This window comes from Accipiter gentilis, chromosome 17 (genome assembly GCF_929443795.1).
Source record: "Accipiter gentilis chromosome 17, bAccGen1.1, whole genome shotgun sequence".
Taxonomy (NCBI): Eukaryota; Metazoa; Chordata; class Aves; order Accipitriformes; family Accipitridae; genus Astur; species Astur gentilis.
In genome coordinates this window covers 29,639,645-29,663,503 of record NC_064896.1, presented here as the reverse complement: position 1 = coordinate 29,663,503, position 23,859 = coordinate 29,639,645, and the positions used below count along the sequence as shown (strand labels likewise).

Sequence of the window (23,859 nt, the reverse complement as noted above, 5' to 3'; positions counted from 1 at the left end):
GCTCCAGTACTTAAATAAACTGGCAGAATCAATTCACTGATTTCTAGCCAGGCATTTATCCATTTGTTCTTGCAATAACATTGTCCTGAAGCTAAAATCCTCACTCATTCCTCCTTCCCATTAAATCCTCTCAGCCGTTAGTTGCTAATTCAGTCAAAACTTCCTCTTTTCATGTCCTTCATCAAGACAGATCCTCTGTTTCTCTCAGCTATTCAGCACATTCAGACAAGACTAAGAAAAACAGATCGAGTAGCTAAATAATGGTTTGTTAACAATACAGTGTAATTTAGTACAGTCACATCTACAGCTGGCTATGAGGAGTTCCAGAAAGATTTAAAGATCTTAAGCAACAGACAATAAAATGGCATTTAAATTCAGTATGAATAAATACAAAATAATGTGAATGGAAAAAAACTAACCATAGCTCAGCTGTGAGCTATTGTCACTCAGGAAAGAGATCTTCAACTGCTGTGGGTACTTCTCTCAAACAGCTCATCATTCACAGCTCTGCAGTGACCAAAGTGGCAAATAGAATTTTTGGAACTGTATGGAAAGAGGAAGATTTAAAGTCAGCACTATGCCACTAGATCTATCTCCATAATGCAGTCACCTTTTCAGTATGCCGTCTTGAAAAAAAGCTTTGAAAGAGCAAGGATAGTCAGCAGTGAGGATTAATTTCTGCACAAAAAGAAAATAAATAGGACTCAGCTTAGAGAACAGATGATTGAGGGGGATGTGACAGAAGTGTGTAAAATCATGAATGGTATGGAGAAGAAGAATAGGGAAGTGATTACTCACTGTTTCTCATAAGACAAGAAATGTGGCGCACCCAGTGAAGTTCTCAGGGAGTACTTCTGTCACACAGCATATAAATTAAGTTTTTTTTCCTCTCAGGGCAAGGAGCTATGAAGTCCAAAAGTAGAGCTAAACTCCAAGGTATGAGAGACATTCATGGGAGATAAATGCATAGAAGCTGGAGGATAGACAGGAGACTGGGAAGATGGAGGAAGGAAAAATTACCCTATACTTGTTCTTTTTCTTACACTTCTCTTAAGCATATGCTCCTTCCACTGTTGGACGCAGGACACCACAATCTGATGGCCATTTTTACATCCCCCTTAGCAGCTGTCCTGTTGTAATCATTTTGTACATGGGCGGCCAAGATGAGGTACTGCTGGTGTGTCAGCAGCCTCCTATGCCCTGATGATGCACCTTCCTCTGTCTGTCTTGTCACACTCTCTGGCCTGCAGTTAGCATTTCTGGTGGCCACACATGCCTCAGTCAGGGGCGCAGATCCTAGGTTTTCTGGATTTTGTTCTTTTCATCTTTCCTACTAGTCGATCAAATGCCTTTTAAGTGTTTAGGGTTTCTGCTTTGCAAGTCACATGACATAGTTTATGTGCCTTTCTGCTTGCTTCAGGTCTTCTTTTTAGCTCTGCTCTACAGACATGTAGGTGGGGTTTTTTTCCTTTTTTTTACTTTAGCAGTTTAAGTACTTTCAGCAAGTTTCCTGCTGCTCCAGAGGACCCCAGTGTAGGTATACAATACAACCTAATTATATAACATGTTTTCTCTTTCCCCTTTGTTATGACTCCCTTTAAAAAAAAGAAAAAGTTACAGGACTTAAAATATTCTTAAGACTTACTGGTTTCTGCTGCACAATCACTCAAACTTTGCTTTTCTGGCCAGCAGAGCACTCCAGAGAGCAAATGTGGAGGGCTGCTTCACTCTCGGGGGTTTGTAACCAGTCCTGTCTCTCACAGCACTCTCTTCTCTCTGCAGCAACATTAAAGACATTAAGAAGAAGCTGGAGGCAAAGAGAGTGGACCGAATCCAAACCATGATGAGGAATACAAGTGACAAGGCTGCTCAGGAGAGGTACTGGGTTAGATGTTACTGGGCTTTGTCTATGCAGAACACTAGCTGTCCTGCTCCAGCCAGGGAACAGTGCTACACCACAGTCTCTGTCACCAACAGGGAAACTTTTTAAAGCAGCCAAACAGGTGGTGGCAGAGCTGTAGGGATCAGTGAAGGTGGGCTGGCTTGCCCTCACTCCTGGCTTAGCACTTTTTCTCCCTTGCATTCCAGTACACAGGCATATACATAGCAAAGCCAAACCTCTGCTCCCTAGCTGTAGCAATAATGTAATTTCTGCAGCCACTGCTGACAGTGGCTTCCGGAGCTTTCTCCATATGCTTAATTTTTTTGTGTAAGGGAGTCCACAAGATTGGTTTCACTTACTGGACTTATAAATAGCCTGAGAGGAGCAGTGCCTTAGAAACACTTCCTGCCCTGCCGCAGGTAGTAGGAGCTCATATGGAAATGCAGGGGGAGGTCATTACAGATGGAGAAATTGTACCTTGAAGACAAGCCTCCTATGCACCCATCTCTTTGCCTCTCGTATGTGACATGTAAGCTTCTTGCTGATGTGATGATGCACCTGCCAGTCACTTCAGCTGAAGCCTAAGAGCACTTCCAAATACCTCCTGCCTACCCCCATGCCTTCGTGGGTATTTGTCTCCCCTTAGAATCAAAGGCAGGTCTTCCCCAGCCTCTCTAGAATCTGTTTGTAATCAGTTTCAACAACCATCTCAGTTAAGAGGTTGTGTTTAGGCATGTAATGTCTGCAGCCTTCCTTCCCATTTGCTGTTATAAAAATAATACTCTGCTACCAAGCCTGTGTAGTCAAGTACTGCATGATATGAATCAGTCGTAACAGCTTCATGTGTTCAAGGGTACAGAAGAGGGTACACTGCACCTCTTTTTTGCTTTCGGCTCATAGCAAGGTCCTTTTGCTATCTGTTAAGCTGAAAAAACCAGAATTTTAATCCAATTATTTGGCTAATGTCTCAGGCAAACTTGAATGGTGTTTTATTTGCCTTTCCTAAAATTACAGCAAGCTCTGAATGTGGGAGGACACTATGAGAATATAACACACCTGTCTTTCTGTGTGGGAACTAGCAGTCCTGTCTTACTGTATGGCACTTTACCAGTATTGATAAACAGGTTTTATATAGAGGTAACAGATGGATTATAAGGTTTTATACATTTCCTTTCTTTGAAGGTTGAAGAAAGAAATTAATAACTCTCACATTCAGGAAGTGGTGCAAACAATCAAACTGGTAAGTTCTCCTGTGGCAGTCTGTCACAGCATCTCTGTTTTCTGCAAAGTGGGGGTGTCTCATGTACATCATCAGCATGGCTCACAGTGCGAGTTCTCCAAGGCATTTAAATCCTGTTAAATTGCTACTGCATTGAGGACTCTGAGTGTGTAATTCAGACAGCCAAGTGCAGCTTGAAGACAGCCACTACCCTTACTAAAATACTGGAGGGTCCATAAGGATCTAATGAGACCTCCCACCTGGTCAGAGATGCAGTGCAAACAGAGCTGTCTAGGATATTTTACATTTCCAATTCAGGGATATTTTTGAAGCACAACTAATTAGCAGCGTAACCCCACATCTATTTAATAATGTGCAAAATTTTGCAGAAGGCGAGGAGACCCTAAGGATCTCATCTTTGCCTTTCAGAGACCCATCCCCTTATAGAGCAGACTGTCTGTGTCCACGTGCCACACATGTGCATGCTTTTGCAAGTACTACACAGATAACTCAGAGCCAGCAGAAATTGTTCAGTTGGGAATGAGGGGGATATTGTGGCATGTGCTTTATAACCCTGTATCTTGCTGTTACGCTAAAGCATTTGTTGATGAAAGCTTAAATACAAGTGTTTTTTTAATTTGTTCTTTTTAAAGGTGACACAAAAGACAGCCATGTATCAGCAGAAACTGGAAGAGAAGCAGGCAGACAATCTGAGAACAATCAAGGAGAAAGAAAGTCAGGTAAAGGCAAAGATGAAGCTCAGGGTCAGTGCTGTTACTTAGTACAGTAAATCCAAAACACTGCAGGGGATCAGTCTTCCTTGCACATTCTTTAATTAATGCTACACTCATCCTACACACACACACTTCAGACACCCACTCCTCAGTATGCTGAGAAAATGAATGACTGACTTAGATCTGTGTAGGCTCCTGTAGAACCACCTTCTAAATCAGAGGTGCTGCACTCCCTGTGCCAGCACTGGCATTCATCTAACCATACGGAAACACCCTAAATTTTAAAGTGTGATGGAAATGCATCTTTAGAAGAGATGAGTCTCATCCCTAAGCTCCTGAAACTCTCAAAACACAAAACGCATTCATGTTCTTTCAAGGTTCACATGCAGTGAACACGCAGTCTTAATTCATCAAACTGTGGTGCAAATTAGAATAACGTGCATCAGCAATCCTCCCTGCTTTCATCTTCAGGGAAGCCAAAGATTGCCTGGGGGATGGAGACAAGTCATTCAATATAGGGTTGAGACCAAAATCATGAAGTACTAACATCTCATCATATTGGTCTCTATTAGAGAAGGTTTCTATACCATTCTCAGCCTGACTTGTGCTTAGCTTCAGTGTTTGGAGAATGATTTGAGGTGTCTGTTTGCAGCTCCAGCAGGAGGCACTGGCAGAGTATGAGGAGAAATTGAAAACTCTGACTATGGAGGTGCAGGAGATGGTGAAGAACTATGTGAAACCAGGCTTTCCTGGAGAGCCCGAGATGCAGAAGGAAGCAGTTCAGAGCATTCCTGAGGGAGAACAAGGGTCTACAGAACAACTGAAAGACAAGATCCCAGTGACAGAGGTGTCAAGGCTCACAATAGCTGTGCCTGAGCCCCCAGGAGCTGAAACAGATGTTGAGATCGAAGAAAGTAGATTCTGAGAGATGCTTGCCTTACTATTCCACTTCAAGAAGGTTTATGGAGATATATAGTGAAGTTAAAGACTACCTTGACAGACTACTCTCCCTTTCCACTCTGGGGAACTCCTGAAACCCTTCAGGAATTTACAACTTCATTATGCTTAGATACTGGAAGTAGTCTGAAGAGATCACCCTTCAGAGCGCTTCGCGCTCTTTGTTTTCCACAGCCTTAGCACTAAGGTATTTAAGCAGCATGAAAGGGCCTGTGCCTGAAGACAAGCTAGTTGTTGGCATTGACAGCAGCATCTACATTAATATTTTAGTCTGGATTTAGACTTCAGTTTTGAGAGTAAGTTCCCTTATCATTCGTCACACGCATCTCTTCACATCAGTGTGGTCTCAGAGCTAGATTCCTTTGAACGAAACTTAACTGAGAGACACTCTCCAGTAGCCCACCTAATATGCTCCTACCAGCTGAGAGCTAGCCCAGAATAAAGCCTCCTGAAATACCTGTAAGTGTGGGTGCAGGTGCTCAGCAAAAACTGTTGTCTTCTAAAGTGCCATTCCTTCTGGCAACACTACCTGCTAATGTAGACACAGCCTCTGGTTATAGGAGGAAAGGTCAGTTTGATAGAACCTCATACCACTTTCTTGCACAACTAATGTTGGCTTTTTAATTGGGCCTCCTGCCCCAGTCAGACAAGGACAGTTTTCAGTACATTGGTATCCATACAACATAAACCATCATTTCCTTCTGTGGAAATGTGCGTTACCAGCATTGTAGCTTTTCTTCTTTCTTTCCTTCTTTCTAACCTCCCCTTATTCCCAGGGGCTGATTCTAACTTCAACTCTCACAGGCCTTCAGCCAAGTTCTCAGATCTGGATCCATATCTCCTGAAGACCCTGCCAGGCTTGAGCAGGCTCCTTGGGCAATTGTAAGGCAGACTATGAGGAATCAAAGACCCTCATCATGTGTTCCAGCTACCACAAAAAGTGGAGTTCTTGTCTACAACAATCTGACATTTTTAGAGCTTCACTTAAACTTTTTCTCATGAAGCTAAATTAGTTCCATATAATGGGCTTAGGGTAACAACAGTTAACAAAATTTCTAAACTATTTGAAAATAATTTTGTTGCTCAAATAAAGAGCCAGCCAGTTATATTGCCCATAAGATTCCCTTTTGCAAAAAGCTGAGTATGGCTCATAAGAAAACACATTGAATTATCCATTCAGGTAGCAGAAAGCAGTTCTCCGGAGCTTCTTTTACATGCTGCCATCCCAGTTAATGACAACAGAGGGCTCAGCAGTGAGCTGTAGAATCTGTTCCTTGCTGCTGGAAAAAACAAACTCCTCAAAGATCCATGTTCTTTAGGACCTTGAGGGGAAGACTACACGCTACTCCTGCTGTTTGTTTGCTTTCCCTTTGCAGGAGTGCTGCACAAGTCTTCCCTCAAAGCTTTAGTCACTTCCCATTTCATGAAATACATGCACCTGTAACTAAAAGCAGGTTCCCCACTTTGGTGACATAACAGGTACATCTCATTCCGCAGCCTAACTGAAGAAAAATGGCCCAGCCATATGACTTCAAGGGCAAACGGTCCTCAGCCTCTCTTAGTCCTAGCACATACTTGCTGCTGTCTGTCTTCAGTAACACATAACACAAAAAACTTCCAGCAGAACACAGCTGGAGGTCCAGATTCCCATTATCTTGGTCCTGCCTTGCAACAGAAAAAGGGTAGGTTCTTCCTGGCCATCTTTACACTCCCACTTTCTAGGACAGCAAAGCCTTATTTTTGTGAATGCAGAACTTACACCTGTGCCACCTGCCACCTCGCATACTTTCTCTCACCTTTTGTATGACCTTGTGCACTGAACAGCTTTGACATAGCAAGTTCTCACTCATCCAGCAGGAAGGAAGTGGAAACATGGTCCAACTCTTTTCCTAGCACCATTTAAGACAGACTTTGCTTATGGATCCTAAAAAAGCAGGAAATAGTAATAATTCAGTACAGATCAGCCACATCCTGACCTTCCTCATATCACGCCCTGAAATAATGTTAGCCCAAGAATTGGAGTTTGGCCTGCCAAAGTATACATGCACCAGGTCACAGGGACCCTGTGAAATTAGGCACTTGTGGTCACCAGATGTCATGAGTGGAAGGGGGGGAACTGACCTGACAACCCCCCACCCCCACCCCCCCAAAAAAAGAGAGTCAACCATCTCCAGTCATAAATCTGTAAATAGCAAGACAATTTAAAATTAAGAGGTGGAAGAAGATACACTTAGGGGTACAAAAGGAAATGGGAACTGCAACTATTTTACTACACATACTTATCCTAGAGATGAGATACTGTAGGTCAAATCTTCCAGATTGTTCAAGGAAACAATAAAAAACAACAAAAACCCTAAACACTGCTGAAGAGAAACGGGGGGGATGGGACCCCCAAACCTCAACCTGCAATTGAGCAGATCCATGACTACTGCATGTCTTAGCACCAGCTGCCTAAAGAACCTTGCGCTGATGAAACCCTCAATGTATTTATTTGGCCACTTGAGACCCCTTATATTGCTACAGAGGGTACAGTGTCTTCAAACACAGCCACAGAAAAGAAATGGGCGAGACCATGGTATAAAAAAGGAACTTCTTCCAGCTTCTTGTTATTAAAATCTTTGCCCTTAATTTGAGACAATACTAGAGGAGATGTGTTTCTGACTGGAGCAACAGTCTCTCTCCTCTCCCCAATATTTTAGGTGCCACGCTACAGTGTAATCTCTTAAAGTCCCCACTCACCCCTCAACTTGTTCTTCAGGTTTCTGTCTTTTCTGGAAAAGTGAGCTCAGTCACAGCAAACCTATAGCATACAGTGGTTGTTACACAAGAACAGTTACACCTAGACACTGCATTCATAAACACATTATGAAGTGCTGCTATTAAAAAAAAAAAAAAAAAAAAAAACAAACACACCACACAAAACCCACAAACCAGCTCAAGTAGGTATGAGGGACAAGATGTTCCAAGCCTTGTCTGACACCCAAGAAGAGACCACACCTCCCCTGCGGTGTTAACATAATACTGGAATTATGTATTGTAAATTTCTGATTTTTATTTATTTAAAAAAAAAAATAAAACATTGCATTTCTTAAAAAATTAGATGACCTTTTTTTAATTGCAGTTAGTGCATATGGGAACAAGTTCCAAATGTCGCCTGATGTACGCACGTTTGTTAATAGAGGCATCAAGTGCCCAGAGTTTTCTGCCATCTGTGCTTGCAGTTCTCAAATTCAACTTCTTCAGTTACTAAATATGCAGTGAGGTGGGTTTTTTTTTTTAACGCAATATCCTTCTCACACACATTCTCCTCTGCACTAGTTCATTCCATTCCTTGTACTTAATAACCAAATCTAGCAAAGCAAATTACTCACAGTCCAAATACCGCTCCTGAGCCCCCTTACAGGCGACCCTGCTCTAATACAGTGGCATCCTCCTCCTCCTCTTCCTCCCCCAAGCACAAGTCAGAAGAGCACTTCAACCGGAGTTAAAACTATTCTGGTGAGTTCACACTCCTCGTGTCAGCTTAGTCCTAGTTCAGACCAGCAAAGCCACTGCCACAAGACGGAAAGGTCCTTCACAGACACGCTAGGACAGCAACACAAAGCCTTACACTTGGAGCTGGTTCTCTCCCACCCCACAGCAACACTCACCCCTCACAGCACAACCCCGTGGCCGCTTGATGACTCTGACCCCTGGCAGAAGCATCTCCCAGTACAGACCAGGCTCAGCGCAGAACACCTAGTGCTGTGGGCAGCAACAGGTTCACAAAACTCTAGCCAAGCAATGCCAGGGTACCACAACATGGGCTCTGTTCCCTTCCTAGCTCGTCCTGACACCTGGTTGGGCTCCTTCATTGGTACAGTGGAGCTCTGGGATGGGTACGTGGTACTAATGGCCCCTTCCTTCTCCCGAGAGCAGTTGCCTTCGCTGTTCCAGGACTGAAACTGTATTTCAGGAAGCAGTAAAATATTACTCCAGTTAGATCAATTTTGTTGTTTTATAGAACAGTCTCCATCCCTGAAGTCTCAACTCACATGGTAAAAGTCTGAGGGCCTTCAAAAAAAGGATGACAAACAAACATCACAGCAAGGTAGAACTGCAGCCAGGAAGCAGTTTAATATTTTGACTTAAACCAGCTGGCAGTGTTGGCAGTTCCAAATTGGAGCCCGTGATCATGAGCCCACGGCTTTCTATACTGGGACTGGCAATGGTGATCAAGGATGGTGTCAGAAACGGGATTAGCACAGGGGGAGGGGCTGCTTTCTCGGCAAGAGCACAGAGCAGAGCCACAGCAATCGTAACAGTGAGGAAAGGCTGCAAATGGAGAAACACACCAAAAACCCACCCAGAAAGACAGTGGCCCTGAGCAGGGCTCCCCAGTCACTGCTAAGCACCAGTTATTTCCAGACATCAGTAACAGTCAATCTGCATTTCTCAGCCATGCAACCATACCTGTGGTTACACCCCTAGATCCAGCTGCACATGGATGCAACTGGGAAAACAAGGAACTGAGCTTAAGTACATGCAAACTTCCCATCAGCATAAATATAAACCCGCAATGCTCACTGTTTTACAGCCTGAGACCGCTGATAACAAAAGCTGTTCAGAGCTGTTTCTAACTGTATTTCTAGGGGCACAACAGCCACCACCTGCTCTGTATGTCATTACGTGGCATATGTTGCTCAACACAGACTGAATTGTTTGGTGTTTATCCCACCCTTCTGCTGCACACACAGCATCTAGTGCAGCAGAAACACAGCTCTCATGCTGGCTAAACGGGGGTTTGTTGCCAGGTTCAGCCACCCAGTCCATGCTGGCCACCCAAAACCCCTCCAGAGAAGTTCTTCAGAGGTTATTTTAAGGGAAATTCATCCCATCTCTCTCTGGAGGGAACCCAGACACCCAGTTCAGACCAAAAGGTGGGCACGGGGTGCCCCCCTCTCCATGCACATTGCCAAGGCACCAGGGGTTGCTTTTTTCCTTCAAACCCTTACAGTGAATGAACCCAACAGAATAAACCCATGTTACAGTGACAGACATGTAAAGCCCAGGTAGAACAGCAGGGCCTGAGTCAGCAGAAGTTTTCACTGCTCTCTCCCCTGACACCATCACCAAAGAAGAACATGTTTGACAGGGACAGCCCTAATGGCAGTTGCAGTGAAAAGGGGTAAGGATGCACTCTCTTCCTCCACACAGCACACAACAGGACAAATACTCTAAGCCAGGTCGGACAGGTTCAGTCTCACTTCAGCAGCTGCTCCCCACCTACAGCACCGGCACAAGCTGCAGCCCATGCAACAAGGGATACCAGCACTACAGCCTCCTTCCCTGCAGCCTGCACCAACTCACCCAGCACTGCCTGTCAGAATTCCCCAACTGCTTCCTTTTCCCGCCTAGAGACCTCTCATTACTGCATTATGCCCGTTCTTCAGCTACACCATTCAGTGAGAGCTCATACCACCTGTGAGCATTTTGAAGACAATATGGCAGGCTGAACCCAGCGCTCTCCTCTTCTAACCTTTTTAGCTCTTTTTGCCATCATCTCCAAGCAGAACATCAGTGCTCAGTCTTTGAACGACATAAATTGGTTGGCCAAAACAAGGGCTGAAACAATGCCAGAGTAAAATGCTCTTCATGAGGCTTTTTTAAAGGTGTGGACATTTCAAAAAACAATTATAGCTCAACTATACTATGACACAGATGTAAGAAAACTTAACTTCAGCAGTTTGGATTCATGTTATTAATATCCTCTGGTGTTTGAAGCCTGAGAAAGAAAACACACCATGATGACTCGTATACTTACACCACATCACAGTTTCTATTGTGCAATCCTTCTGTTATTCAACAAAGCACTGGCACAGCTTTATCAGGTGATTTATGCAGAATTTCATGAAAAACAGGTGGCGCGTTTTACGCAGATTACGTCTTAGTGCTAAAAAAATACCTTCTAAAAGTACTTTTTAGAGTGTGTATGGGAGAATCACTAACTGTAAGCAAAGCCACATCTCAGATAAAGTACAGACCACATTCTGCCTCAACACCTTTTCCGCGCACTGAAGTGAAGCAGTCTTCATGCCTCAGAGGCCAGGCGTGCCAATGCTCCTCTAGACAGAACACTGTCTCTACACAAAATGTGATGAAATTTCTGGAAGATGAGAAACGGACAAAAGTAAACAAAGGCACTAAAATAAATGTTACTGTAGAGGTTTCACACAACACATGGTGAATTCTGACCATCCCTCCAGCAGCACAACGGCTCATAGAGTCACACCAGCATTTGGTTACTTACGTACTCCAGAGGAGAAATGCTACCTTCTGATTTTCCAGCACTATTTCTTCCCACAGAATTCAGACATCTTTGGAGATTTCTTCATTTGGCTGTGCAGCCCTGCCTGTGTTTTTGCTTACCGTAGGGTACTTGTTGACCACAGGGTGATATGGTAGTTGGATCAGACAGGTCTCTCTAAAAAGGCTGTTACATACAGAAACCAAATTCAATGGTAATTAAGACAATAGTACCTGGTCAGACACTGAACAGCAGCAGATTTAGGCATAATCTTAGATTCTTTCCACATTTTCATCTTTTATGTGGCATATTCTAAATCTCCTTCTCTACCGCTAAATTCTCTTGCACAAAATACTTACTTTCATGAGCCCAAACTTTGTGCTATATTCTTAAAAAAAGAAATAATCAGGATCTCTATGCAAAGGAGGACTCCAACTGCAACAAGGGATACAAACACAAGACATTGTACCTGAAGGATCAGCATGGGGACTCTCTAAAACAACAGCATTACTAACAAAAGACACAGCAGTCAAACTCATCTCTTGGCCAACACCTTTGCAGGCAGCTTCCCTAATGAGAATTCAGCACTGACATTTAGGAAAAAAAGAGAAAAAACCTAAAAGACTAACATGGCACACAACTTTCAAATGAGAAGCCAACCCGGGGGAAGGCTTCCCCTTGCTGTCTCCTCACTATCCAGTGCAGACTGGTGGTAGTGGGAAAGTTAGGGCAAGCGCAGCTCTCCTCAGCAGGTTGGCTTGCTATTAGCGCCTTTGTTATCGTCATGCCCTTCACGTTTTCAGAGCACTTTACAGAAACGAGTAAAAGCCTGAAGGTCATTGCTAAAGCAAATCAGTTTGCTGTAGTGAATAGATGCAGATCCCTATGAATATGATGCTGTCAACCAAACACCAAGAAGCGAATAGCCAGAAAATGCATGTAAGCTGGTTGCTTTAGCTTTATTTCTATCATCATTCCCTAGGCAGTCAGGGACCTAGAAGCCTTTGATGTCCCTTCACAGGTCCAAACAAACGTCTGGCCATCCTGTCCTCCTTTGTAAGCAACAGTAACTCATTTCCTTCCAGTCTGCACAACTACGATGCCCCAATTTTTAATTGAAGAACAGACAGTGTGTACAGCCAGTTCTCTCTGCTCCCTTTCCTGCAATTACAGGAAAATTTGCCTTCAAATATTTAGTGGCCACTCTGCATACTGCAAGCTGCTCTAGGTATTCCTACAAACTATATCCAGTTGAGAGCTATAGTTCAGGCTCAATTTGTACTGAATGATCCAAAATTATCTTCTACCTCGGTAATAAAGATACGGTGCTGACATGACCGTTGCTACTACAGAAGGAATTGCTGCACAATAGCTACTGTATATTAGAGACACTCTCCCTGCCCCATGTGTATCTCCACATGGTCAAGATTCACTACTTATAATTATCCCCATTTATAGACTAGGACCTAGGGCATAGCAAAATGCTTTCTCCGGGCTGCAAGGGGAAAAGTAGGATTCTTCTCACCAGACTGAACAATCTTAAAAGTCAGGAGCCTCATTTGATCTAGGGTCCTTCTGTAATCACTGGTTTAAAGATAGGAGCCTCTAGAGAAAGATTTGTCCCGTTCTGAAATAAATGGGATAATAAGCTGCTGCATTCAATAGCACAGAGCCCTGTTTGAGGAGGACAGGCACCATTATATACAGACAAGTGCACTTGGGAGATGACGACAGTCACAGACTCCCCATTTGATTCAGCAAATTGTTCATATAAATTCAACCTGCCATCTTCAAAGGCCTACTACATGCTGATTGCCAGGGCTGTGGCAGCATGGAAAAGACTCGATACTAGCAAGGCTGACAGGAAGAATAAAAGGGAACGATTCAGGGGAAACATGACATAAAACAACAGAAAACCCAGAGACATAAGTGTAACCTTGTTGAAAGCATATACGAAAAGATATTCAGAGAAAACATCATCTCAAAGCATAATTACCCACTGAGTAGGCTATGAGCTCTTCACAGAAGAGGCTACATTTTGTTATATACTAAGATATCACTTAGCATACAAGAAATCTTACTCCTGAATACTACTGCAATGCAAATTACAAACCTGCTCTGCTTATCATAGTTCTCCTGACTGGCTGCCTGGTTCTTGGGGAAGGAGTTGTTGGCCCTGGAGACAGAGCTTCAATCTTTTAACTAATCTAGGTTTATCTTAGGATTTATATTTGATTCCACGCTCATCTAAGTAATGGAGCAATTAACTGGTGATATGCCAAGCACGAACTGTAAAGAGAGAAACACAAGAATCAGATATTTAATTCTGTACTGGACAGGAAGATAGATACTTTCTGCATTCTTCACAAATATGGTAATGAGTTTTTAAAATTTTATAAGATACTTGAATGCAATCTTTCAAGAGCCTTCCCTCACTGTGTTTAGTCAGACTTGGGCCAAAGTATAAAACAATGTTAAATGTTAAACCTGTCATCCCTGTCTCCAAGACATGTTTCAGGATCCAGGCTTCTGCTATAGTCTCTTCTTGTTTTAAAAGCCACATAGCTACAGAATAGATAAGTTAGACCAGACTTCAAGGTTCACACTTCTCTTACATCTCTGAACTATAGACATATTTTAAAGCATCTCAGCACCACAACAGGCTTATGAATAAATCAAGATCTACTTTAATTTAAAACACAAGTGCAAAGGATTCACAACTACAGACGAGCAGGATCGTTTGTTTCAAATTATAAATCTTTTCAAAGCCCTGCTCTTTTGCATAAAAAAAAGCAGTATATATGGAATACAGAAATATTTTACATCAAAAATTTTCCAGTGCAGCTAAGGAGGAGCTAAATGAATTCATTTCAACCAACTTCATCAGCCCCAAACTTAGACATCCAGTCTAGGCAAACGACCTACGATCCCTCTACTGGCCACAGGCCGAGCGGTATCGAGAGAGCGCAATTTCGTCCTTCAGCAGGTATCTGAGATAATGGAGATGAACCACCCTCTGGAGGTGTTCCTCTCACCTTGGTCTACAGAGCCAACCTATATGCTTCGCAGACTGGGTGCCCACCATTTGATGGCTGGCATCAGTGCAGATGAATTCCATCACAAATTACTTCAAGTAATCAACTGTGGCTTCAATTTTGAAGCAGGATCTGTAACTGGAGTAAATAGCAGAGGATAGAGATTATTAACATCTTCTGAAGAAAATGCAATTATGAGGTTAGTTTCTGAGCCAGTAGAACTGTCCCAAGAATAACTTAAATTCCAATAAATTTCTATCTGGAGTTTCAAAATAGGATCCCAGTTCCACATGTAAGATTATATTCTTGAGACCTCACATCAATACACACCATTACTGTACAATGTTACATCCTGACCTAGAGTCCAAATACCTTGACTATCTCACTGATCAGAGAGTGTATCATACAAAATGTCTAAATCTATTTTAAAATAACTGAAAGAGCTGTTTAGACAACCAGTAACCTTCCAAACGTCTTGGCAAAGGGATGGTGGGGAAGGGCATACCAATAACAAAACATACATCAAAAGTTTCTCTTCTCCTCATGTTCTGTGGTAGCAAGCAGGGGAGATAGAGGCCTAACAAACCGCCTCACACAAGCACAAAAACCTCTCCAGGGATATACAGGACAGCTGAAACTTTTTCATTCATTCTCCTAGAGCATCCCCAAAGTGCTACCCAACAACTGTCTCAGGGCAGCATTTCTCAGGCTCTCTTGAGAGAAAGGACTTGCAAAGTCAGGTGCCTGGAAGCCAAACATGGGAACACAACCCTTCAGAGAGCCATTCCAACCAGCACTGGAGGTGTAGTATATTGTGACTTTTCAACCACAAGATCCTGGTGGCAAGAACATCTGTCTTCACAGTGTCTGTTCTGAGGCCTGTATCCAAGGGTTTCCCCCCAAAAAAGTTTAAGATCATGAAATGGATTCAAGATTGACCACTAAACCATACATATTCCTCAGCAAAAGAGAAGCATGTTGATGCAAGAGAGCCATTTGGAAACAAATATATACATATCACATCTGCTCCCTAGGAAAATATGTACAGTTTTCTAGGTCCACATTTAACCGAAGAAAATTAAAATAATCTGTGAAAAAGTCTCAGAGGAAAAAAATTGCCAAGTCTTTGTGCATTGTTTGAGAGTTTAAAGGGGTCTGTGCCCCAAAATGTACATTTGAGTCAGCTCAAGACTCCAGTGTACAACTAAGGAAACAAAGATCACATTTTCTGATTGGGAAATATTGTTCCAGTTCAGTAGTCAGCAGCCAAGGTTTGCAGGAACTTGTAGACATTCAGATATGCAACTTCAGACTCCGCTTTAAAATGCTATTCTTCAGACGAAGCAATCCACAAGCCATGAAACACCTGCTTTATTCTTGAGACATACTTGGTCTTATTTGGATCTAGTATGTATGTATTGATTGTCTTCAGCAAAAGAGAAGCCACAAAAGGCTGAGAATGCGAGGACAGTATTCACATTCATCCTCTAAAATGATTGCTGACAAGTTCCAAGCACCATTCACAGGATGAGACTGCCTGGTCTCTTGGGGTTTTGGGGGGGGGGGGGGGGGGTGTTGGGTTTTTTTTAAATAAACTTTACTTTTCCCTAGCATTTCCCCTTACGTAAAGTCAGCAGGTAGAGGTACGCTTTCTGTATTGTTGGATAAGGGGGACCAGGCACTCTGGAAGTCCTGTCTGGAGCAAAAAAGGGTGATCCAGAAGTTCTTGTGCCGTTGCTCTTTCTAGTGGATCCCGTGTCAACATCCTTTCCAAGAAGTCTCTCAGAACTGGGGAGGTCTGTGAAAAAGCAACCAACCAAGTCAACCCCATAATGGAACCAGGCAACAGTTCATGCGACAATAGGTTGGCGTGGTAGGGTTGGTTATAAAGGATCCTGCACATTTCAGCTTTGTAACCCTGCTTTTGCACAGAAATGTAACATGAAATAGCATGCTTTTTATGCTACAGTAATAACTTTCTGTCACCAGTAGGCACAACATTTGCACAGGTTGTTTTCTTTTTAATGGGGCACAGCAAATTAAGACAAGACTGCCTGCCATGTCTTTCCATCTAAGTTAATTTTGTTTCCCATTTTGTTATTTAATCTTTTCTACACTCCAGCTCAAAAATTCAACAGAATTTCTGTTACCCAAGGCACATCACTTGGGTGTGAAGGGTTGATAAATTCATTTTTTTTACTGGCCACAGATTGTGGGAAAAGTAGTTAAATACAGTTCCCAAATAGGCTTTGAGAGTCTGCAAACCTGATGCTGCTGGTACAAGAACATGAGGAAACTGCAGAACAGTATACTGAAAAGCTAAATGACCTCAGCAGGTTTGTCCTTTGAAAGATGTGTAAAAGTCTGTTGAGTAGCCAGACCCAAGAACCACTTCAAGGCACTGCACATCTCTTGCTGGTGGTAATCCTCTGCATCATTAAAACTGAATAAAAAATGAACTTGGCATATATTTATTTATTTTAATGCCACTAATTACATCCATTTTAGATTGGGGGCATTTTCTTAGCTCTGGTTAACTTAGAAGTAGATCATGAAATACTGTTCACACTGAACTACTGCTTATTTCATGAGTGCTTTGAATGACTTCACTGTGATTGCTAGAGGGAGAAGGCACAACACAGCTATGTACGAGTGCCAGAATCCAGCCTTTGTCACTCTGTCAATAAATCTACCTGCGCTTTAGAAAAGCAGCAGAGATACTCTGTTTAACCTGTTGCACCCAGCACTACAGTCATTGACCACAGCAAGCCATTAACTGTAATCAGAATGGAGGGCTGCATCCACAGCTGGTGCTGAGCCCCACTCAGACACAGCAGGGAGACAGGGGAGGATGGCCACCAGTCTGGCAATCCAAGAGGTCTGCTGGAAGCCAGTTTACTTCCCAGGACAAAGTGGAGCAGAGCAAGACTGTAAATGGCTCTGACTTTCACAGCCCATGGTAGGGTCATCTCACCAAGCAAGGTGTGCAATCCAGATCAGAAGTGGCTTTGCACCGCCTAAGGATTGCAAGCACTGGGTCCAGAATGTGACCTTGAAATTCTAAATAGTGTTGCAAAGGCAAAGAGGAAAGAGCAGCTGTTGATGTTTGAGTGTATGCTGTTAGTTCAGCAGTCTACTCTGTTAAATAATTCAGTTTTAGCAGCTGCAGATATTCTGATTAATTGGAAAGGCCAGATAGCTCAGAATGCTGCAGAAGCTATTTGATCTCAGAGGCTTGGACTGAAATGAAAGGACTGCTCTAAGTGGTGACTAAAAGGTAATCACTGTATTTCTTAAGTCACTGCTACTTTTTCATAAGAAACCATGAAGCTGAGTTCATCTTCAATGCAGCTGCAGTCTCCATGAGCTACTGTCTGTATTGAGCTCTCCTGCTCTGACCATAATGCAGTCTTTGCAGTCCTGAAAGCCATGAAGCCAGAAACCCTCAAGAGCAAGGATCCTCCTGTTTACTTCCCTAGAAGATGAGCTACACTATTAACATCAGCATGATATTAACTGTTGGGTCCACCTGAAGCAGCTTTGATTTGCTTTATCAGGTTTATGTGCAAGTGACCTTACATTATTAGGGCTATTTCCCAAGCCAGCCACTAGCTGTCAGCAGCAGCTTGCATCCACTGAGGCACCAGGGCCAAAGAAGTTCCCCAAGAAACATGTCCTAGCAAGCTCACTTTCACAGCCAGCTTTACTGGGAATGGCTGATATGGATGTTTCCCCACGATAATCATCAGGTTTACAAGTGTTTGCCAGTATGCTCACCCTGTGAAAGTTTTTCAGTTTGGGAGGAGGGCTGTCACGGAGTCTCTTCATTGCCTGGACTGGAGAATCACTAAAATAGGGGGGTTCTCCATCCACCATCTCTATCACCATGATTCCCAGAGACCAGATATCCACCTGTGGGAACCAATGTCACATCAATACACACAGTTCAGAGCAACAGGTCCTTGCTTTGTTGCTTTCACAAAGACAGCAACACCCCACCCATGACAAATGGTACTAAGAGAATAAAACATTAACCCACTTGATGCTATTGGACTCCTTACCTTAGCTTAACAAAGACAGCTTTCCACCTAAGACTGAGCCATACTGGTGTTGCAACATGTAAAGGCCTGCAAGTAACTGCTTGTGCTACACCTGGTTGGTTGGTAAACAACACTAATCAGTCTACTGCCACCTGCCCATAATTTCAGAGCTCACATCTGTGCCTTCCCTCCTCTCCTCCCCTCCTTTTATGGCATTGATTGATTTACTGATCCATATCAGGTGACAGGCTGCTCCTTGCTAACATCTGTCCACACTACAGCAGACACAAGTCTATGCCAAGCTCCAGGTATAAGAATAGAGTAAGTTTACACCTTGTTCCCGGAAGCAGCACAACCTGTTTTTCTACTGTTTTAGGAAATATTGATATCATCACAATCAAATCTGTAGTCATAGTTGTATTTAAACAGACTCTAGAGGTTCTTCCTAGAAAAGCCAACAGTTAGTTTCCTGTGACACTTCAGAATATTATTTGCTACCTCTTCTGATTATTAGGGCAGTGGTCCCTTACCTCAGTAGTGTATGGTATCCTTGCAATAACTTCTGGAGCCATCCAGTAGGGAGTACCTACTAGGGACTTTCTTTTAGGTACATCTTTACTGATCTGAGCACAGAAGCCAAAATCTGAGAGTTTGACCTGTACAAAGAGAAAAGCAACCAACCTTAAAAACAATTTTTAAACAACATGGAGGGAAACACCAAGGACAAAGACGACAAAGGGAGTAAGAGGACAAGGTACGAACAAAAGATTGTAAACAGAAAGGAAATAAGGAGACAGACGAAGGCTGCAGTAGAAGACAGGAAACAGTTTGTCTGAGGAAACACACCCTTCCATCCAGTGTCAAAAGAATGGAGTCGCTCTTAATGTCTCGGTGAATGACGCCCTGAGAGTGAAGATATGACAGAGCCTGCAGCACTGACTCACACACTGTTGCAATTTGCTCTTCATTTAGCCTGAAATTAAAGACACGGGAGTTTAACTGCATCGTACTGGGCAGTGGATAGTACTCATTCACAAGTCCTCTTTGAAGGCACAGTGCAATTTTGAAGTTGAATTGCAGATACATATTTTGGTTCCCTATGACCGTTACTGTCTCACTTTTACTGTTTTTCTATGACTGTTGAAAACATTTTTGTCTTAATGGTTAGCAATTTTTAGTTTTTGTAAGTCTAATACAGAGAAATTGCATTTTAAATCTTGTATCAAAATTCATTCCGCAAGATGCTGTTTCAAGCAATTCTGATAGGCAGGACTGCTTCTTCATGCCAAGGTGCCGCAGTAACTGTTGAGACAGCTTTTATTTTAAAGCAAATATAGTAAAGATATTGTTCACAAGGCTTATTGTGTAACTTCATCCAGAAAGCATCCGAACACATAATTTGATAGCAAATATAGGGATCCTTTAGAGCTTTCATGCAGCTGGACACTTTGGATACTCTTACACCTAACTAATGGTAGCGCAGGTTACAGGCAGAGAAGACACTCCCGAATTTTACCACTCTCTGTTAGCACACTGAGTATGAGCACCAAGAACCTCATCTTTAGAAGCTGTTGCTGTTTGGCATACCAACACAAGAACCTTCATGATCAAATATAAGTGAAAATGGTAGAAATTAAAATTATCTCCTGTAACTGGGGACACTGAGAGCATTCTCTGCACATTTATACTAAGCAATGCTAGAAGTTAAATATTTCAAAGAATAGCTGAAGTACCCAATTTGAGTACTTTTGATTCTCAGCCTGTCTCTTGCAGTTGTTTCAAACAGCTCTCAGCTGAGGGCATAGAAATGATAACTCCTCAAATCCAGGTCTGCAAGGAAGACTGAGGAGAAGAGAGCGCTCAGAAGGCAGAACCATGCAGAGTGCACCTGTACCTTCTAAATACATAAAAGCAATTTCTACACAGTTATGAAGGAGGTTGCACCATCATCACCTGAGATGGTGCTTTATTTACTTTAATTTATACTTCTATTGCTTGTTTGGTATTCCATCTCTCACTCTACCAAACCGACCAACTGACCAGGACAACTACATGTTGTGGCTGCACTCTGCCATGCTGATGGCAAATATATCTGAAGAATGGCAGGGGGCTACTTCTGGCATTTTGATTTACCCTGTAAAGGGAGAGGGACAAAGGCTAACTGTGGGACTTGTCTAGTACAGAACCTAACCTATTTAGAAACAGTGCTTTTCATTTCATAGTGCATGAGCTGTAAGAAAAGCTGATACAATTCTGAGCTCTGTGGTTCTAGAAGATAGCAAGAGGTGTACTTTTAGCTTGTCACGTACGGAATTTGGTTTCAGTCAAGTGACTGCATAGTGTAAAACAGATTACTAGAGGATTACCTCACTCCTGGAGATGCAAATCAGTTATCACCTTCAGCAAATGTTTAATGAGTAGAATGAGGGTATTTTCCTCCCTGTGAAAAACTGATAAAGGCTTGCAGCTTACTTCTGATAAATGTTATGGTTACAACAGATCCTGTTTCCACTATGTGGAAAAACAAGCATTCATTAGAAGGTTCAAAGGAATGCTTCATAAACTAACTCAAACCTAGGCTGAGGTCCCACTATGGAATTCAATCTCGCTGGTGGATTACATTACACAGACCCTTCATAAACCTCTTCAGAATTTTATTTTTTTTTTAATCCATAGTTCCATTGGTTCTAATACCAGCTATGAGCTACAAGAATTTCACTGGCTCTGCAATGCCATAACTCAGCACTGTTCAGGATTAAATGTTCTTTTTCCTGTCCAGGAGCAAGTACATGACTTACAGTGAAACCTTGGTTCTCAGACCCTGAGATGTGCCTCTGAACTCAATGCTGGAGGGCCTGGCCATCGGGCCTGGCCATCTAAGTGTCTCCAAGACACTCCTTACAGGTGGGATTGCAGAGGCTACAGAGGACAATGTGCTTTTTTATACCACCCAAACACATCACAGATGCACTTCCAAAACAGAGAACTTCCAAAACAAAGATATATGCCTTAAATCCACCACAGGATCAGTAAAGGCTAGTCAAAGCATGTAAGTGAATTAAAGGCATACCATGATTAAAAAAAGTAAATACAATTAGTGTTAGCAATACTACATAATTGTAATCCAATTAAGATTCTGAATCTTCAAAAAAGGAATGCTCATCCTACAGACTTTCTTGGTCAGTCTTTTCACTGGCGTTCCCTGCACCAGTTTACAGCCTCGCAGGACTGCTTGGAAGCAGAAGGAGGGTGCTTCAGGGTCATGGGTAAGATACAATCATCATAACTGCATCACCAGAACACCTTGTGAGTGAGACTCTAGAGACCATTTGAGAACAACTTCTTTGCCCTACAGAAATGCTTTGGGCATTAATGAAGTGCTGTTGATAAGAAAACAAATTTAGGAGAGTGTCCAGTAGTTGCTATCTTTAGGCAACAAAATTTGGGAAGGAGTCCAGATCTCAAGGCTCTGCTGCACTTCTCCAGAGGAGTTAGCCACAAATTCAACCTCACTAAGGTTGCACCACTGAAAACTATTTCTGCATGCTCTTTAATACTTACTCAATGAGCTTCCTGGCCAGAACTCAATAGATATAGTAAACAATACTTTTTATGAGTACTGTTGTTTTACAGGAAAGGTCATCAAGTAGTTGAACAGTGGGTATCTAAAGGGATCAGTACCGTAAATAAGGTCCCTTCTACATCAGAAGAATCATCGCATACTTCAAATGGATAACAGTTAAAAAGCGTAGCAGTTTCAGGGCACTGCAAACACAAAATCTCTGAGGGAAACTACTCTCCCCAGAAATCTCTACTCTACTGCTCTTGCCTGTCAGGTGGGAACACAAACGTTGATGTTGCAGACTTTGCTTCATACCTGATCTGAGATACAATGTCTGTGAGGGCTCCCCCCTGCAGAAACTCCATCAGCACCCAGAGCTCCTCTCCCACTAGATAGCTCTTGTACATCTCCACTACATTGACATGTTGATAGTCCCTCATTATCACCACCTGTAAAAAGACAGTGGACAATTGACCACCACAAAATCACTAACAACACTTAATCTTATCCAACGAAGCAAGCAAGCACAACCCTATGAGTACAACGCAGTAGCCTCCACACACACCCCCCCCACCCCACCCCCCGTCATTTTTCTCCTTGATACTAACACAATTCTATTAAAAGGAAGATGTCTCCTGCTCTTCCCTTCTTTTTACCACACTGTCTGTTACCACAGCTTTGTGGTGGACAGCAGAACCCCACCTCTCATCTATACTTACCTCATTAAAAAGGAGCTCCCGGCGCTGCTGTTTTCTCAGATCCATCATTTTCACTGCCACCTGCCGCCCTGAGTGCTTCTCTCGAGCAATACAGACAATACCTGTGGACCCTTCACCAATCTTCACATAATTCTCCAGCAATGTCCGAGGATCCCCCTGGTCCACAACCATTCTAAGAGCAGCTTTGAACTGCTCATGAGTCACAACCACCGGGTCCTCACTGGCCAGCTGCCCTTTCACAGAAGAGTCCTGGGGAAGGTGAAGGTTGCTAGAACTAGTCTGAGTCTGCCGGTTCCTGGGAGACCCGGCCGGTGATGGCCTGCCTTGTGGCAGTGCAATTGCCTTCTCCACTGTTGGTGATTTTTGGGGGGTTCCAGCTTCTGAGATCATCTTGGGGAAATCGGATGCAGGCTGATCTGATGGAAGAGACTGGGCTTTGGTTGCAGGGCTGCGTGGTGAACCCCATTGCTGGGGCCTAAAGAAAGCATTAGGCTTTGAGAAGAACAAATATGAAAGTGGAAGAAAGAAAAAGTGATGGTTAGATTAACAAGAAAGAAATGTCAGGAATCAGTTGTGTGTTATGCCACTCTGGCCTAGTACATTTTGTAGCAGACTGGAGACAAGAGCTCTAGGTTCTTGTCTCCAGGTCTGCCCAACATACGCTGCATGACTAGGGGAAGACACATGGATGCATATTTTCAAGAATCAGCTACAGGATGGGTGCTATGCTTAAAGGACCTCCAAATTGAGGCAGTTTAAAAGGGACCTTTTAAAGCACATGCTTTAGGAAAAAAACCAAAAACACCAAAACCCACAGCAAAAAACCTAGCTGCTATAAAGCATTCCAACCTTTAACTCCACCAAAACTCAGGGGCAACCTGTGTTGCAGAGAATTTGAAAATCCTTTTGTGCCTCTGTGCCTCTGATCTTCCTCTATATAAAAGGAAAAAGGATTCATGCCAAAGCTGTAAATCACTTTGATGTCTTGGCCTAATTCCCTTTGGGTAATTACGCTCTGCCTACTGAAAACTGTCTGCACTTTCCACTGGTACCTGCAGAACATTCCTGTCGCTCAGACACCGAATTAGCACTCTGTTTTGGGAAAAGCACCGTGAACGAGGATGGCTGTGGGTGGCCAGTGTGAGACTTCGGCTACACAGAGCCACCTGCCACCTTGCCATTTTACTGACTCAAAACTGACCTACAATGAATTTGGATTAGCAGTGCTCTTTCCTGAAGCACCCGAGGCTTTTGGAGACCTCCCACTCAAGTACCAAGCAGGCCCAACCCTGTTTAGTTTATGAGATCTAGTAAGATCACAGCCTGCGGTAATGTGGCTTCAGGATACACATTCCCATGCTAGCACTACGCATGTGTCTCCCAAGAAGGATAAATCTTGAAGTGCTAATACTCACCCTGGAAATG

The 23,859-nt window shown here is 43.0% G+C and overlaps 2 protein-coding genes across 5 annotated transcripts in view; one reads left to right on the top strand and one right to left on the bottom strand.

The window, feature by feature from the left end:
- Positions 1-8,347, top strand: part of PLCB2 (phospholipase C beta 2) — a 63,554-nt gene extending 55,207 nt beyond the window's left edge. For all 3 annotated transcript variants that reach the window (XM_049821029.1, XM_049821028.1, XM_049821027.1), the window contains exons 29-32: positions 1,783-1,878; positions 3,065-3,122; positions 3,755-3,841; positions 4,488-8,347. In XM_049821029.1, the coding sequence (XP_049676986.1) occupies positions 1,783-1,878; positions 3,065-3,122; positions 3,755-3,841; positions 4,488-4,760 (514 nt within the window). In that variant the 3' untranslated portion in view covers positions 4,761-8,347. The remainder of the gene's footprint in view (positions 1-1,782; positions 1,879-3,064; positions 3,123-3,754; positions 3,842-4,487) is intronic.
- A 15-nt stretch (positions 8,348-8,362) lies between these two features.
- Positions 8,363-23,859, bottom strand: part of PAK6 (p21 (RAC1) activated kinase 6) — a 34,058-nt gene continuing 18,561 nt past the window's right edge. For both annotated transcript variants that reach the window (XM_049821037.1, XM_049821036.1), the window contains 6 exons: positions 22,435-22,926; positions 22,031-22,164; positions 19,000-19,126; positions 18,684-18,809; positions 17,891-18,025; positions 8,363-15,911 (listed from right to left, as the gene is read on the bottom strand). In XM_049821037.1, coding sequence (XP_049676994.1) covers positions 15,744-15,911; positions 17,891-18,025; positions 18,684-18,809; positions 19,000-19,126; positions 22,031-22,164; positions 22,435-22,926 — 1,182 coding nt within the window. In that variant the 3' untranslated portion in view covers positions 8,363-15,743. The remainder of the gene's footprint in view (positions 15,912-17,890; positions 18,026-18,683; positions 18,810-18,999; positions 19,127-22,030; positions 22,165-22,434; positions 22,927-23,859) is intronic.